Source organism: Pantherophis guttatus, chromosome 3, assembly GCF_059756535.1.
Source record: "Pantherophis guttatus breed Tessera chromosome 3, ASM5975653v1, whole genome shotgun sequence".
Taxonomy (NCBI): Eukaryota; Metazoa; Chordata; class Lepidosauria; order Squamata; family Colubridae; genus Pantherophis; species Pantherophis guttatus.
Genome location: NC_142065.1, coordinates 6,879,307 through 6,896,253, shown reverse-complemented (window position 1 = coordinate 6,896,253; position 16,947 = coordinate 6,879,307). Strand labels below are relative to the sequence as shown.

The 16,947-nt window shown below is 44.0% G+C and overlaps 1 protein-coding gene across 8 annotated transcripts in view; it reads left to right on the top strand.

The window, feature by feature from the left end:
* Positions 1-15,179, top strand: part of LKAAEAR1 (LKAAEAR motif containing 1) — a 21,064-nt gene extending 5,885 nt beyond the window's left edge. For 2 of the 8 annotated variants that reach the window (XM_060684325.2, XM_087888993.1), the window contains exons 3-6: positions 2,586-2,912; positions 6,217-6,339; positions 8,895-8,931; positions 14,344-15,179. In XM_060684325.2, coding sequence (XP_060540308.2) covers positions 2,586-2,912; positions 6,217-6,339; positions 8,895-8,931; positions 14,344-14,381 — 525 coding nt within the window. In that variant the 3' untranslated portion in view covers positions 14,382-15,179. Of the gene's footprint in view, positions 1-2,585; positions 2,913-6,216; positions 6,340-8,894; positions 9,092-14,343 lie in introns of those variants that run through there. The other 6 variants (XM_087888994.1, XM_087888995.1, XM_087888997.1 and 3 more) reach the window with 3 other exon arrangements.
* The last annotated feature ends 1,768 nt before the right edge of the window (positions 15,180-16,947 follow it).

Sequence of the window (16,947 nt, the reverse complement as noted above, 5' to 3'; positions counted from 1 at the left end):
CTTTCCTTCCTTCCTTCTTCCTTCCCTCTCTCCCTCCTTCCTTTCCTTCCTTCCTCCTTCCCTCCCTCCCTCTTTCCATCCTTTCTAACTTTTGTTACTTCCTCACTTTCCTTCCTCCCTCCTATTTCTCTCTCCTATCTCTTTGCCTCCTCCCTTCTTCCCATTTCTCCTTCCTTTTTGTTCCTTTCTTTCTTTCCTTCTTCCTTCCCTCCCTCCTTCCTTTTCCTACTTCCTTCTTCACTTCACTTCCTCCCTCCCACCCATTTCTCTCTCCTTCCTTCTTCCTATCTCCCTCCCTCCCTTTTTATCCTTCCTTCCTTCCTTCCTCCTGCCCTCCTTCCCTTTTTATCCTTCCTTCTTCCTTTTCCTTCCTTCCTTCTTCCTTCCCTCCCTCCCTCTTTCCATCCTTCCTTACTTTTGTTACTTCCTCACTTTCCTTCCTCCCTCCCATTTCTCTCCTGTCTCTTTGCCTCCTTCCTTCTTTCCTCCCTCCCTTCTTCCCATTTCTCCTTCCTTCTTTTGTTCCTTTCCTTCCTTCCTTCTTCCCTCCCTCCCTCCTTCCTTTTCTTTCTTCTTCACTTCACTTCCTTCCTCCTTCCTTACTTTTCTTACTTCCTTCTTCACTTCACTTCCTTCTTCCCTCCCTCCCATTTCTCTCTCCTTTCTTCCCATATTTCTAATCCTCCTTCCTTCCTCCTCCCTCTCTCCCTTCTTCCCATTTCCCCTTCCTTCCTTTTTTACTTCCTCCCTTCCTCCCTCCCATCTCTCCTTTCTTCTTCCCATTTCTCTTTGCCTCTTTCTTTTCTATCTCCCTCCCTCCCTTCTTTCCATTCTCCTTCCTTCCCCTTTCCCTCCCTTCCTCTCTCCATCCTTCCTTTCTTCCCTTCTTCCAGGGGTGAAATCCAGCAGGTTCTGAAAGGTTCTGACAGGTTCTGGAGAACCGGTAGCAAAAATGTTGAGTAGTTCGGAGAACCAGCAAATACCACCTCTGGCTGGCCCCAGAGTGGGGGGGAATGGAGATTTTGCAATATCCTTCCCCTGCCACGCCCACCAAGCCACGCCCACAGAACCGGTAGTAAAAAAATTTGGATTTCACCACTGCCTTCTTCCCTCATCCCTCCCTCCCTCCCATCTCTCTCTCCTCCCTTCAGCTTTGTCTGGACAGCTGAGAAACAAACAAACAAAAAATACTAAAAGCAATTAAAGATGCAATTACGGGGCCATTATGGCATTGCCATTAAACCACTTGCAATCTCAGTTATTTCCTGCAGAGCAAAAAAATAAAACCAACAACCAAATGATTTCACAATAATTAAACAGTTTGCAGAGAGTCGGCTTGAATTAAATGATGGGGGAATGTCAGTCGTTTTAATTTTAGCCCTTGTGAAACATTAGCAGAAGTCATGAAAATAGTGATTCGCTTTCCCTTTTGGCATTTGGGTTTACATGCCTGCTTGAAAATTCCTACGCAAAGGAACAGATTTTGGGGGGGCAACAACAATATCTGGGCTGCAAGCATTGGGGCTCACTGCAATGTTTTGACTTTTGCAGTCCAGATTTGGGATCATAACAGTTGAAAATTGTCACTTTATTGGGTTAGGAATATTTATTTTTTGATGATATTAATGGTTTTATGCTGTAAGCCAACCACAGTCGCTTTGAAACAAGATGGGTGGCAAATAAATTTAATAGACAGATGGACAGACAGACAGAAAGATGGACAGACAGACAGACAGTTTTCACTGGCAGAGGGTTGCAGGAGGCCGTCGCAGCCGAAAAACAGAACTCAGGAGCCCGTTTTTGCTGGCAGAGCGCTTGGGCCACCAAAGGTGCCCCCGACGTGAATGGCATTGACCTGGCCACACCCACCCCAGCCCCACCCCCCTGAGGTCAAACACAACCCTGATCGGCCCTCAATGAAATCGAGTTTGACACCCTTGGTCTACGACTTCTTTTCCCTGAGATCCGGCTTATTGCTTTCCATTGCTCTCCTCTCCTCTCTTACACATACGTGAATCTGGGATGGGCCCCAGCTGTCCCTCCCCCTCACTCAGCCCAGGCCCCGAAGACAGCTGGCTCTGCATCTGCCTCTGATTCGGCTTCCTCGTCAGAGCCTTCCAAAGGCCCCAAAGCTGGCCCAGTCTCCCCCTCCTCCTCGTCTGACTCGTCTGACGGGCCACAACACTTGCCTGGGATAGTGTTTCACTCCACGGCTTAAAACCTCCTTTTGATGTCAGCATTCTGATGCTGCCATAAAAAGACGAGGCTTGACTTTTCACCTACTTATTTTCTCTGTAGATAATATCCCCTAGGAGATGGGATGGGAGGGGGGAACATTCCTGTGGGGTGAGGTCAGAAGCTGGGGGAGACTGACTTGGAAGATGGCCAATGAGAAGATGAGAATTGGGGAACAGAAAGGGAAGGGTTTGGGGGTCAGAGGGTTAGTATCGGCTAAGTCGGGGCCAGATCTGTCGTACTCAATAAATGGAATAATTCAGCAAAGATTAATTGTTTGGGAGTGCAATTTATTTGAGATGACATCGAAACCTGACACTTGAATTATTATTATTTTTTTCCCCTTTCAGCAGCTTTCAAACCCGGCTGAGAAGTGGGACATCATGACCGACACTAAAACTCTACTGAGGAACAAGCCGACCCAACGGTTTCGGAAATCTTCGCCTTCCTGCGATGTGAGCAAGTTGACCCCCGAGCAAAAAGCACGCTATTTGGCCTTTGCCGATCCCACCAAGCCGGATGTGAAAACGATGCTGGCTACAGCTCTTATGAAAGAGAGGAAAGTCCTGGACAATCGGCAAAGGGAACTGGACGATAAAAACCTGATTGGGGTCCTCAAGGCTTCCGAAGCGCGGAACCGCCTTCGAAATGCAAGGCTCCAGTACCAGAATTTGAGAGTGAGTGAGCTTGGGTTTTCTGCTTAGAATGAGAGAATCGGAAGGGACCTCAGAGGTCTTCTAGTCCAACCCCCAGGCCATGGCCCACTATTGGGCCGTGAGCTGTTCTGAACAGGGCTGCAGAAATGGTGGGTGCGCGTTGGTGAGCACATCCCCATTTGCACGAATGGAGCTTTGCACACGCACACAGTTTCTGGCCGCTTGTGTGGAATGACCCCCTTGTTCTGACCTAGGCTTCCCGAGACTGTAAAAAGCACACGATTAGTCCCAAAACCTCTTTTTTTATTTCAATGGCTGTGAATTCTATTCATTCCCAGCCCGTGATGAGTCACAAATAGTTTGTAAAAAGTCCGCCAGAAGTCTGCCACAGTCGTTCGGGATAAGGCTGATAAACACTCACCTTTATCTCCCTTGACACGCTGCCAAAGACCTAATTGGCAATTTGCGAGACCATATGGAGCACAGAGTCAAAACGGAGCTTCGGAATTTAAACCAATCAGCATGAACAAAGTTGCTTCCTGCAAAGGCTCACGTGCCTTTGCGCCTCCTTTATGTCTTATGGGAAGGGCCAATCATCTCCAAGTCTTACTCCTGAGTCGCCCCTTTTGTCTTAATTGTTCTTGCCTTCTGGCAGCTCTGCTCCTGCGTCCACTGGGAACAGGCTCCCCCTGTTCCTCTGCCTCACTGACATCAGACTGGAGGCTCTGGAGTCAGCACATAACTCCCAGATGGCCCTGGCCCCATCTCTGCCTCCGACGCAGAGCCCTTGTCCGAGCCTTCCCCAGACTCCAGGACTGGTCCATGTTCCTCCCCAGCCTCCTCACTGTCCGACTCTGCTGCCAGCTCCGCAGGCTGCTGGCGGACCACAACACCCCTCTCCCTCCCCCCTCCCTGCCAGTCTGCAAAGTCAGAAAGATTGGGGAACTCTATTCTAGTCCAATCCCTGCCCAATCAGGAGATCCTAGACCAGTGATGGTTAACCTTTTCGGCACCGAGTGCCAAAACTGGTGCGCGTGCCGGAGGCTGAAACCCGGAAGAGAGCAGCTGGCTGGCGTGCATGCGAATGACGGAACCTGGAAAAGCAGCTGATGACAGCGCACATGCCCACAGAGAGGTCTCTGCGTGCCACCCCTGGCATGCATTCCATAGGTTTGCCATCACGGTCCTATACTATCTCAGATTGACCTGTACCATTCATGGTAGTAGAGAAGGCATGCTGCAGGCCCCATCAGCCGGATTTATTCTGGTTTTGGGGGGGGAAGGGGGTTCAATGTGAAGTTGGCCTCAACGTTCCTATCTTTTTGTAAGAGCCGAGGTGGTGCAGTGGTTAGAGAGCAGTATTGCCTCTACTTCAGCTGACTGCTAGTTCAGCAGATCAGCGGATCAAATCTCACCGGCTCAAGGTTGACTCAGCCTTCCATCCTTCCGAGGTGGGCAAAATGAGGACCCAGATAGTTAGGGGGCAATATGCTATTTAGTATACTGTCTTTGGTGTAAGCTGCCCAGAGTTCTCGGAGAGTGAGCGGCATTGAAATATGAGAAATGAATGAATGAATGAATGAATGAATGAATGAATGAATGAATGAATGAATCAATCAATCAATCAATCAATCAATCAATCAATCAATCAATCAATCAATCAATGCCTAGAAACCTGGCTTTGCCAGTCGGCTTAGGGCCTGAGTGGGAGAACAGCACAATGGAGGGGGTTGATCGAGTAATAACAGATCCCATCTTCCCCACCCCCGACTCTGCCCCCACACTCCTCATGTGTCTTTGGTTTTAATGTTTAATTTTAACTTTTTTATGTTTTAACAGTACGTGTAACTGTAAGCCACCCAGTGTTACCCTAGGGTAAGAGAGAGTTGCAAATGAATGAATGATTGAATGAATGAATGAATGAATCAATCAATCAATCAATCAATCAATCAATCAATACCTCTAGTGATAAGAGAATCCACAAGATCTGGAGGCAAGTTGTTCCACTGATTAATTGCTCCCGTTGTTAGGAAGTTTCTCCTTAGTTCTAGGTTAGTTCTCTCCTTGATTAGTTTCCATCCGTCCTGCCTTCGGGTGCTTTGGAGAACAGAATAACAGGATAACAGAATTGGAAGGGACTTTGGAGGTCTTCTAGTCCAACCCCCTGCTCAAGCAGGAGACCCTTATCCCATTTCAGACAAACGGTTGTCCAATCTCTTCTTTAAAACCTCCAGCAAATGAAGCATCCACAGCTTCTGGAGGGAAAACATTCCTCTGATCAATGGTTCTCAATTGTCAGGAAACGTTTCCTTAGTTCTAAGTTGCTTCTCTCCTTGATTAGTTTCCATCCGTTGCTTCTTGTCCAAGCGGTCGTAAAATCATCCTGTGAACCTGGGGATGCTGCAAGAGTTGTAAACATGAGGATTAATTGTAAATCACTTTTTCGGGGCCATTTGTAAAGTTTGAATAAGTTTTGCGAGATAGACAAGAATCGGGGTTATATAGGAGCTGGGACAGATGGTATGCTTGGCTGCAAAAAAAGAAATCTTAAGAAGAATGAAAATATTAACCTTAATGTGAACGTGGGTAAATATTTATAGGAGCATTGCATGACAGCTGAGAATTTTTTCTCCTGGATAAACAAACTTTTCTTTCTTTTGATGAGTTGGCTTAATGGAGGTTTGTACTTTCTCTAGGCGAAAATTGATACTTTAAAACTCTATATGTATTATATTACTCTCTGCAATTCTATCCATATTGTTATACTTTTTTTTCTGTATTTTTTAAAATAATTTTCAATAAAATATTTTAAAAAAAAACGAATAAGTCAAAAGCTGCTGTAATGGGCAATGTCACCTGTACAGGGAGTTCTCGGCTTACAAGAGTTTGTTTAATGACCGTTTTAAAGTCACAACGGCACTGAAAAAAGTGACATGACTTTTTTTTCACACAACCATCGTAGCATTCCCCAGGGTCACATGATCAGAATTCAGATGCTTAGCAACTGGCTCATATTTATGACGGTTGCAGTGTTCTAGAATCATGTGATGCCTCTTTGCAACCTTCTGGCCAGCAAAGTCAATGGGGAAGCCAGATTCGCTTAACAGCCGGGTCACCAACTGAACAACCGCAACGATTCACTTAACAACCCTGGCAAGCAAGGGGGTCGTAAAATGGGACAAAACGTTAACAACTCTCTCGCTTAGCAACAAAAAAAAAAATTGGGCTCGACTGTGGTCATAAAGTCGAGGACTTACCTTGTAATGCGCTACGTCGCGGTATGAATCTCCTCGCCGAAGTTCATCTTTGTTTCTTTTGGCTCCAGGCGCAAGAGATCAACTTCCTGATCTCCTTCCAGAGGAACGCAAAAGGCGCCGTGAGGTTGGAAGTCTTCCTCCCGCCCCGGAGAAACATTGCAAAATTGTCTGACTGCATGAACACCATTCAGGTAAATAAATGTTACCTACACAAACTTAAAATATTTAACAACTTATATGCAGAGCACATCACGAGAAAGGCGGGGCTCGATGAATCAAAAATTGGAATTAAGATTGCCAGGAGAAATATCAACAATCTCAGATATGCAGATGATACCACTCTAACGGCAGAAGACCTCGGTGCCTTCCGCCGTGCCCTTAAAACTTTCCTTTTCCAGCAAGCCGGGCTGGCTTAAAAAATTATTAAAAATGTTTTTAATTGGTTTGTCACTTTTTAAATTTAAATTATGGGGCCAAATAGATATATATATTCTTTTAATTGTTTTAAATGTTTGTATTTTACGTTTCTTATTTGTGGCTGTACACCGCCCTGAGTCCTTCGGGAGAAGGGCGGTATATAAATAAATAAATAAATAAATAAATAAATAAATAAATAAATAAATAAATAAATAAATAAATAAATAAATAAATAAATAAATTAAAGAGCCTCTTGATGGGGGTGAAGGAGACAAATGCAAAAGCTGGCTTGAAACTCAACATTAAGAAAACTAAGATCATGGCATCCGGCCCTTTCAATTCCTGGCAAATAGATGGGGAAGAAATGGAGGTAGTGACAGATTTTATTTTCCTGGGCTCCAAGATCACCGCAGATGGGGACTGCAGCCAAGAAATTAAAAGACGCTTGCTCCTGGCAAACCTAGACAGCATACTAAAAAGCAGAGACCTCACCCTGCCAACAAAAGTGTGTATAGTCAAGGCGATGGTTTTCCCAGTTGCAATGGATGGCTGTGAAAGTTGCACCATAAGAAAGGCTGAGCGTCAAAGAATGGAGGCCTTTGAACTCTGGTGCTGGAGAAGACTCCTGCGAGTCCCTTGGATTGCAAGGCGATCAAACCGGTCAGTCCTAGAGGAGATCAACCCTGACTGCTCTTTACAAGGCCAGATCCTGAAGAGGAAACTCAAATACTTTTGCCACCTAATGGGAAGGAAGGACTCACTGGAGAAGAGCCTAATGCTGGGAAAGACTGAGGGCAAAAGAAGAAGGGGACGGCAGAGAACAAAGTGGCTGGATGGAGTCACTGGAGCAGTCGGCGGGACCTTAAATGGACTCCAGAGGATGGTAGAGGACAGGAAGGTCTGGAGGAACGTGGTCTATGGGGTTGCAATGGATCAGACATGACTTCCCAGCTAACAACAACAACAGAAACTTCCTGGTAAAGCCTTCCCCAATACAGATGGCTATTAGACCAACTCTCTCAATAAAAGCAATAAAGCTCCCTTAATCAGACGAGCTGAAAGGGACCTTGGAGGTCTTCTAGTCCAACCCCCTGCCCAAGCAGGAGACCCTACATAATTTGAGACAAATGGCTGTCCAGTCTCTTCTTAGACCTCGAGGGATGGAGCCCCCACAACTTCTGTAGTCAAGCTGTTCCACTGGTTAATTGTTCTGTTAGGAAATTTCTCCTTCGTTCTAGGTTGTCTATGGAGCTTCTCAGTCATCCAGGTCATGGTTGTCCCAAATGCTGGATGACTTTGCCAGAGTACTAAATCAGTCAACAATACAATACAATACAATAGAATACAATACAATACAATACAATACAATACAATATACAATAAAATATACAATACAATACAATACAATAAAATACAATACAATATACAATACAATAGAATACAATACAATACAAAACAATACAATATACAATACAATACAATACAATACAATACAATACAATACAATACAATATACAATACAATCAGGGGTGGGTTCTAAATTTTTTTACTACCGGTTCTGTGGGTGTGGCTTATTTTGTGGGTGTGGCTTGGAGGTCATGTGACTAGGTGGGCGTGGCTAGCTGGTCAGAGTCATTTCTGGAAGGTCCTCGCACTTACAACCAGTCCTCACACTTACGACCCAACTCATTTGTTTGCTTTTAACACTGATCAGCTGTAGGAGGGCCCTTTGAAGCCGCGCGGCAAGAGTTTAAACAGTTTTTTCCCCTCTAGTCATCAGCTGGGACTCAGGAGGCAGCAATAGACTGGGGGTGGGACCAAATAAAAGGTAAGAATAAGGTGGGAGGGCGGGGGGGGAGAACCGGTTCGGTGACATCATATCGTCACTGCTACCGGCTCGGCCGAACCGGACCAAACCGGGAGGAACTCACCACTGAATACAATACAATACAATACAATACAATACAATACAATACAATACAATAATACAATATAATACAATACAATACAATACAATACAATACAATACAATATACAATACAATACAATACAATACAATACAATACAATACAATACAATACAATATACAATACAATATACAATACAATACAATACAATACAATATACAATACAATACAATACAATACACCCAGCAGGGATTTTCTTCTAACTATGGGAAGTTTTGCTGCCTCCTAGCTCAGCCGGCGATATTTTAAGCTCAATTGTGGTCCTAATTCGAGAAATACCTACATATTTGGGGCAGCTGCTTTCTTAAATATTCCTTTCCTTTTTCTGAACTTCTCATTTTTTTTCCTCTTTTGTTTTTCAGCGGAGTCGGATTGAGGAGATTCTGGAAGACGAAAGTGGTGAGATCTTTATCAAGAGGCCTTGAGACCTCCTAGAGAACAAGAAAATGATAAGGGAAATAGGATATGGATTAAACCCAGAAATGGGGAATTTACTCTGAAGGGTTTCGACGTAGCAAGCCATGGCTCTTTAATAAACTGTGGATCATCAGAAACCCAAGTTAGGGAATCTACAGATACGTCTATTTTTAGCGCACCTCCTAACAGAATAACAGAGTTGGAAGGGACCTTGGAGGTCTTCTAGTCCAACCCCGTTTAAGCAGGAAACCCTATACCATTTCAGACAAATCGTTGTCCAATCTCTTCTTAAAAACCTCCAGTGTTGGGAGCCCCCACAACTTCTGGAGACAAGTTGTTCCACCGATTAATTGTTCTAATTGTCAGGAAATTTCTCTCAGTTCTGGGTTGGATCTCTCCTTGATTAGTTTCCATCCGTTGCTTCTTCTCCTGCCTTCAGGTGCTTTGGAGAATAGGTTGACCCCCAACTCTTCTTTGTGGCAGCCCCTCAAATATTAAGTATGACATACTTGTGTCAGATTTCAGATCAATGCTGAATTCGGGTTGCATCACCACCTTTGATGAGATTGGCACTTTTCAATTCTGCACCTTTAGTTCAGACTTTATTTTTATTTTTCAATTTTAGTTTCAGAAGTTTATTTTTCCTGTTGAAGACTTCAACCTGTACAGGTCTAACCCAATATAAGGCTAAGAAAAATAACTTTCAAAATTCATCAGGATGTTAAATATGCTCGGGGATCTCTTGCAGTCGGGAAGGGAGGAGGGGGAGGGTGTCTGAAAAATCAAGATGGCGGATGTAGCTGCGCCCTAAAAGCCCCGCCCCTTCTATGCAACACCTGTAAAAGGGGGTGGGGTCTTTGCTTCCGCAGCCACTATCTTGAATTTTTGGACTCAACACAAATTACAGAAGTCCCTGATAGTGATGCAAGCAATCCTGAAATCTGTTAAATTATCAGCCAATCCACTTGCTTAAAAGAGGCCCCTCCCTTTTTATGGACCCAAAATCGTGTTTTATGTAATCGTGTTGCATCTCCTGCAATTGTTATCATGTTTCCCCAAAAATAAGACCTTGTCTTATATTTTTTTGAACCCTGAAATAAGTGCTTGGCCTTATTGCCATGCGCTCAAAAGCCCGATTGGGTTTATTATCAGGGGAGGTCTTGTTTTGGGGGAAACAGGGTAAATGTGAGAGGAAGATACACAGTAGTGGCCAAAATTGTGGAAACCATTCAGGAAAAGTGTATTTTTGAGGTTTGATGGCTAATGCTCTCTACATGGGGCTCCCCCTGGGGTGCACCCGGAGGCTCCAGCTGGTCCAGAATGTGGCCGGGCGGGGGATTATGGGAGCAACAGGGCGCTCCCATGTGACACCTCTCCTGCGCGAGCTGCAGTGGCTCCCGGTGGTCTTCCGGGTGCGCTTCAAGGTGTTGGTGACCACCTTTAAAGCGCTCCATGGCTTAGGGCCGGGATATTTACGAGACCGCCTTCTGCCACCAATAGCCTCCCACCGGCCAGTACGCTCGCACACAGAGGGCCTCCTCAGGGTGCCGTCCGCCAGACAATGTCGGCTGGCGACCCCCAGGGGGAAAGCCTTCTCTGTGGCGGCACCCGCCCACTGAAACAACCTCCCCCCAGAGATACGTACGATACCAGACCTCTGGACTTTTCGTCGGGCCCTGAAAACTTATTTATTTCACCTAGCCAGCTGGCTTGATCCCACTGATTTTGGTTAAAGTAAATTGATTTTAATTGGGTTGTTTTAAATTGAGGCCAAAATATTTAATTATTTTTAAACTGTTTTTAAATTTTGTATGTTCTGTTTTATTCTGGCTGTTCACCGCCCTGAGTCCTGCTGGAGAAGGACGGTATACAAATTAAAACAAATAAACAAACAAACAAACAAACAAACAAACAAATAATAACACCACTTTTTTTTTTTTTTTTTGAGTTCAAAATAATCCTATTCCACTGCTGGAATGGCCTGGGAATAGCCCAGACCTTAACCCAATTGAAAATCTATGGAGCCGACTAAAGAAACTTATTAGTCAGAGGCAGCCCAGCAATAAAACATAAATAAATCATTCAATCTTGGTTTCACATTATCATAGCTGCAGAACTAAAAAGACTTGGTTCACTCCATGGGAAGACGTAAGGTCGTAATTCATGCTAAAGGTTACCCAACTAAGTATTAACTGACGTCGTGATCATTTTTGTATATCTCATTTTTTCTATGGTGATAATTTCGGTATATCTCATTTTTTCTACGTGTTTCACTTTTCTTCTTTATAACTGCTATTCTACAGTAGTAGCAAATCCTTCATAAAAGTTATTGCATTACATTTTTGATTAAATTATCCTTCCATTGATATATAATTTTATGGTACTACTCCCAAAATAAGTGGTGTTGTTAGCTAGTTTTAGAAAATACACTCTTCCCAAAAGGTTTCCACAATTTTGGCCACTACTGTGTATTAAAAAAATTATCGGCATGACCTCTCCTCTGGATTTCTCAGATCACAAAACAGTTGCCACAAGACACATAACTGTCACAATACATCATTTTACCAGAAGGCAAATATCTTGACATTGCTTCTCCAATAAAGCTCCCCTTGCATTCCTTTAAACTTTCAAGAATGTTCTGTAAATGCTCACTTAAAATTGAAGTTGAAGAAAATTGGTCCTTGACTTACAACAGTTCATTTAGCGACCATTTGAAGTTACAGTGGCACTGGAAAAAAACTTATGACCGTTTCTCACACTTACGACCATTGAGGCATCCCCCCATGGTGATGTGATCAAAATTCAGAACAACTGGCAACTGACTCCTATTGCAATGTCCTGGGGCAGGAGTGGGCAAATGTGGCCCTTTTACAACCTGTGGACTTCAACTCCCAGAATTCCTGAGACAGCTGTCTCAGGAATTCTGGGAGTTGAAGTCCACAGGTTGTAAAAGGGCCACATTTGCCCATCCCTGTCCTGGGGTCATGTGATCCCCTTTGGAGACCTCGATTGGAGAAGCCAGATTCACTTAATAACTGTGTTACTAACTTAACAACGGCAGTGGTTCATTGAACAACTGTGGCAAGACAGGTCGTAAAATGGAGCAAAATTCACTTAACTGTCTCACTTAGCAACAGAAATGTTGGGCTCAATTGTGGTCATAAGTCAAGGACTACCTATGCTTTATTTGGACAAGTGTGATTAGAGACACAAGGAATTTGTGCCCGGTGCAGAAACTCTCAGTGTACATACAAAGAAACAGAATAACGATAATCGTAATAACAATAATACGAATAAGAGGGAAGTAAAGAAGAAGGATAAATGATAATACTACAGCCATACTACAATGAGTAAATAGAATACAGATAGGCATAGAAATTGCCCTGCGTTGTGTTTTCGCAGAATGAAATAAATTAATTCAATACTGTACAAATAGTCCTCATTTAACAACCGGTTGCTTAGCAGCCATTTGAAGTTAAAACGGACACCCTCCCCACAGAAGGTGCAGGTAATCCTCAATTTACAACAGTCCATTTAGTGACCGTTCAAAGTTACAACATCAGTGGGGAAAAAGTGACTTATGACCATTTTTCACACTTACAACCATTGCAGCATTCCCAGAGGATTCACAGGATCAAAATTCAGACTCTTGGCAACTGACTCATACTTACGACGGTTGCAGTGTCCCAGGCTCACCTGATTCCCTTTTGCGACCTTCTGACAAGCCGAGTCAATAGAAAAACCAAATTCACTTAACCACCGTCTTACTAACTTAAGAACTGTAATGATTCACTGAACAACTGTAGCAAGGAAGGTCGTAAAATGGGGCAAAACTCACTTAATAAATGTCTCGCTTAGCAGCATAAATTTTGGGGTCAGTTGTGCTCGTAAGTCGAGGACCACCTGTACTTATGACCTGATTTTGAAGTTCTGGCGGTTGTACACGCATGTCACATTGTTAAGGATATTCTTGGCTCATAACCGATGTTATGGGTTATTGAGCAGAGTACCCCTTGAGTATGCACATGAAAGCGGCTGAGAGTGAATAACCACAGTTAATATACTGACACACTGAGTTGTGGTAGTCTTTTACTTTTTAGAAAAAAGTAAAGCAAAGTCCAATAACAATCCAAGTCATACACAGATCAGGCGATAGTTAAAACATCAATTCAGGGATATTCCAAGTACAAAGTCTTCTTACCAGTTGTTGTCATTACACAATAAAACAGTTCTTCTCAAGTTTCAAACAGGAACAAGTTCAGTATTAAAACATTCAATAAATAGTAGAAAGCAACAAGTAGCAATGATCAAACAGTGATCATACAGAGAGAACAGGTAGAGAGTAACAGCAAACAAACAGATAAAATGGTGTAGTGTCCACAAGCCATAATTCAGGCTTCCCCTTAAGTACATTGGCTACAGAGCTTAGCCAATCAGGATAAGGATGATGCAATACAGTCTTAAAGCAATATAACACCTTTTGACAAACATATATTGATAGTTTATATATTGCCTGACCAACTAGTTAGACAATAGTCATTTCCTAAAAACACATGATCATATCTGGGGCACCAAGCCACCAACTTGCATTTACTTCTGGCAAAAAAAAGTGGATAAATGGATTTGTTTAATGATCGCAGAGTTCACTTAACGACCACAGCATTCACCACCGGAAAAAAATGGACGTGGTAATTGCTTAATGACTGCAACAAGCAGGAAAGGATGGGCATCTTCTGGCTATCTTTACTTACAAGTAAAATGTAAGAATATATTCAGAATATAAGGGCATAAAATAGGTTTCGGTCACACGATGGTCCGTTTTCCAATCGTTACAACTCCCGAGCATAATTGCGAGGCTCAATTACAGGTAGTCCTCGACTTACGACCACAATTGAGGCCAAAATTTTCGAAGCCAAAACATTCGTTAAGTGAATTTTGTCCCTACGACTTTTCTTGCCACAGTTGTTAAGTGAATCACTGCAACCTACTTGTTAAGTGAATCTGACTTCCCCATTGACATTGCTGGTCAGGTCACAAAAGGGGGATCACATGACACACACACACCCCAGGACACTGCAACCGTCATAAATATGAGTCAGTGGCCAAGCGTCTGAATTTTGATCATGTGACCATGGAAATGCTGCAACAGTCGTAAGTGTGAAAAACGGTCATAAGCCGCATTTTCAGTCCTTTTGTAACTCTGAACGGTCACTAAATGAACTGTTGTAAATCGAGGACTAACTGTGCTGTCATAACTTGAGGACTATCTATAATTCACGTGAGTGAGCAAGGAGGGAGATCCATCCATTCACTTTTCTCCCAAACTGTTGACATTTGATTGACAGGAACCTGATCCTTCATTCAATTCAACCGTGTCTTGTGTTTTTATTCTAGGATTTGATGTTCAAAGCAAACATAATCCTGACATTTGAGAATATTATTGCCTAATGTTGAAAGATTTTCCCCAAATGAGATGAGATGAGCCACATCTCAATTCTGTGAGATCAGTTCCCTTCTGACCCTGATATGGCGTCTCCAAAAAGGAAAACTTTGGGCTGTTAAGCATTTCTTTTTCCCCCCCATCGTTGCTAGATTTCGGGAGAAAGTGGAAGAAGTAACCAGCAAAAGGCATATATTTGAAGTTCAAAGTAGTTTCTTCATTGTGGTTGCATTTTTAGTCCAATAACAGGGGAGCAATCATGGCTTCTTGTAAATTTATTCTTACACTCATGTAAGAACTGAAAATGTGGAGAAAAGAAACTCGAGGCTCACGAATTTAATCCAATGTAAATTTTGCTGTAAACGTACGTGCACAAATAATTCAATTTACTATTTCGAGTAAATGAGCTTTCTTGCTAACATCTAGGCTCCCATTTTTTTTTAAAAAAAAAATGGTTGCCAGTTATGCTTGGAAATCATTACAATTTGGGATTGTGTGAAGTTGCAAGGATTGTATACGACAACAGTGCACGCCGATTTGTTACGTGTTGGGTTTCCAGTTTTTGCTGAGTTCTGTTTTCGTTCAGTGTTCCACAGACAGCTGTTTCGTGCAGATATCATAGATCCATATAACTATAACCCAGATACCAAATAGATTAAGAATTGCATTAACAGCCAGATTAAAAGAATTCTAGATTTCGTCTTGTACTGTATTTCATTTGTTCTACTGCGGCTTGCTTTGAGCATTGTATGCGCTAAGGAAGCATGTAAATAAAATTATTTTAGCCGTAGCCACTGGATTCTGCTGTCTTTTATTTTTTTCTTCTTAACCCTGTGCAATTTGCACATCTGATGCAAACATTTCTTGGTGTGACCCAATTCAAAATTTTAAAAAAGGAAAGGGGGCACATGTTGACATAAATTGCCAGCAGATGGCCCTGCTCAAGATCTGTGATCAGAGTTAGCAAATCTCTGAACAAACAGAGGGGGGGGTCTGGGACCGGGGTGGGTTCTAAATTTTTTTACTACCGGTTCTGTGGGCGTGGCTTATTTTGTGGGTGTGGCTTGGAGGTCATGTGACTAGGTGGGCGTGGCTAGCTGGTCAGAGTCATTTCTGGAAGGTCCTCGCACTTACGACCAATCCTCGCGCTTACGACCCGACTCATTTGTTTGCTTTTAACACTGATCAGCTGTAGGACGGCCCTTTGAAGCCCTGCGGCAAGAGTTTAAACAGTTTGTTTCCCTCTAGCCATCAGCTGGGACTCAGGAGGCAGCAATAGATTGGGGGTGGGACCAAATAAAAGGTAAGAATAACGTGGTGGGGTGGAAGGGCGGGGGGGAGAGAACCGGTTCGGTGACGTCATATCGTCACCGCTACTGGCTCGGCCGAACCGGACCGAACCGGGAGGAACCCACCACTGGTCTGGGACATCTAAATGCCACCATCTTGCCACCTCACCACAGGACATCTTGCTCCGGCCAACTCACCATGGGAAAAACTCACAACCTGGGCCTCCCACTCTGGTTTCCAAACTCAGCCTGACTCAAGGGAGCCAAAAGTTCCTGCTAGCTCACATTCCTTTTTTTTTCAATTCAGAATAGAGCTGGAAGGGATCTTTGAGGTCCTCTAGTCCAACTCCTTGCTCAAGGAGGAGACCCTATACCCGTGATGGCACATGGAGCCATATCAGTGGGCACGCAAGCATTGCCCTAGCTCATTTCCGGTGCGCATTCGCACGCCAGCCAGCTGATTTTTTGGACCTTCTGGGCCCACTGGAAGTCGGGAAACAGGCTGTTTCTGGCCTCCAGGAGGCTGGGGAAGGCTGTTTTCGCCCTCCCCAGGCTCCTAGAAAGGCTCTGGTGGCTCAGCAGACTAATTAACATCCACTTACATCTGCTGCCTGCAATTACTGCAGGTTCGAATCTTACCAGGCTCAAGGTTGACTCAGCCTTCCATCCATTCTAAGGTAGGTAAATTGAGGACCCAGTTGTGGGGGCAATAAGCTGACTTCGTATAAATATACAAAAAGTATGAAGGCTATTGCTTAATGCATTGTAAGCTGCCCTGAGTCTCCGGAGAAGGGCAGCATATAAATCAAATTAAAAAAAAACAAAAACGGGCCTACTAGGCCCACCGGACCATCACGTACCAAGTGGGGGGAGTGCAGGGGGGTTGTGCGCGGGGGAGCAGGGTGCATTGACTTATGGGTGTGGGCACACGTGCGCGACCCCCCCACTGCTTTTGGCATGCGACGCCAAAAAGGTTAGCCATCACTGCCCTATACCATTTCAGACAAGTGGTTGTCCAGTCTCTTCTTAAAAACCACTAGTGATGGAGCACCCATACCTTCTCGACGCAAAATGGGAGCAAAATTCACTTAACAAAAGTCTCCACCCTTGGTCACTCGGGGAGACGTGCGACTTGCTCTCCGCCCCGAGACACTGGCTCGGCCTTGCTGCAGCCGCCGCCGTCGCTGCCACCTCCATAGCCTACCCGCTGCTCTCATAGTGCCTTGCGCAGCAAAGTTAAATTTAGTGCTCTTCACAATGTGGGAAACG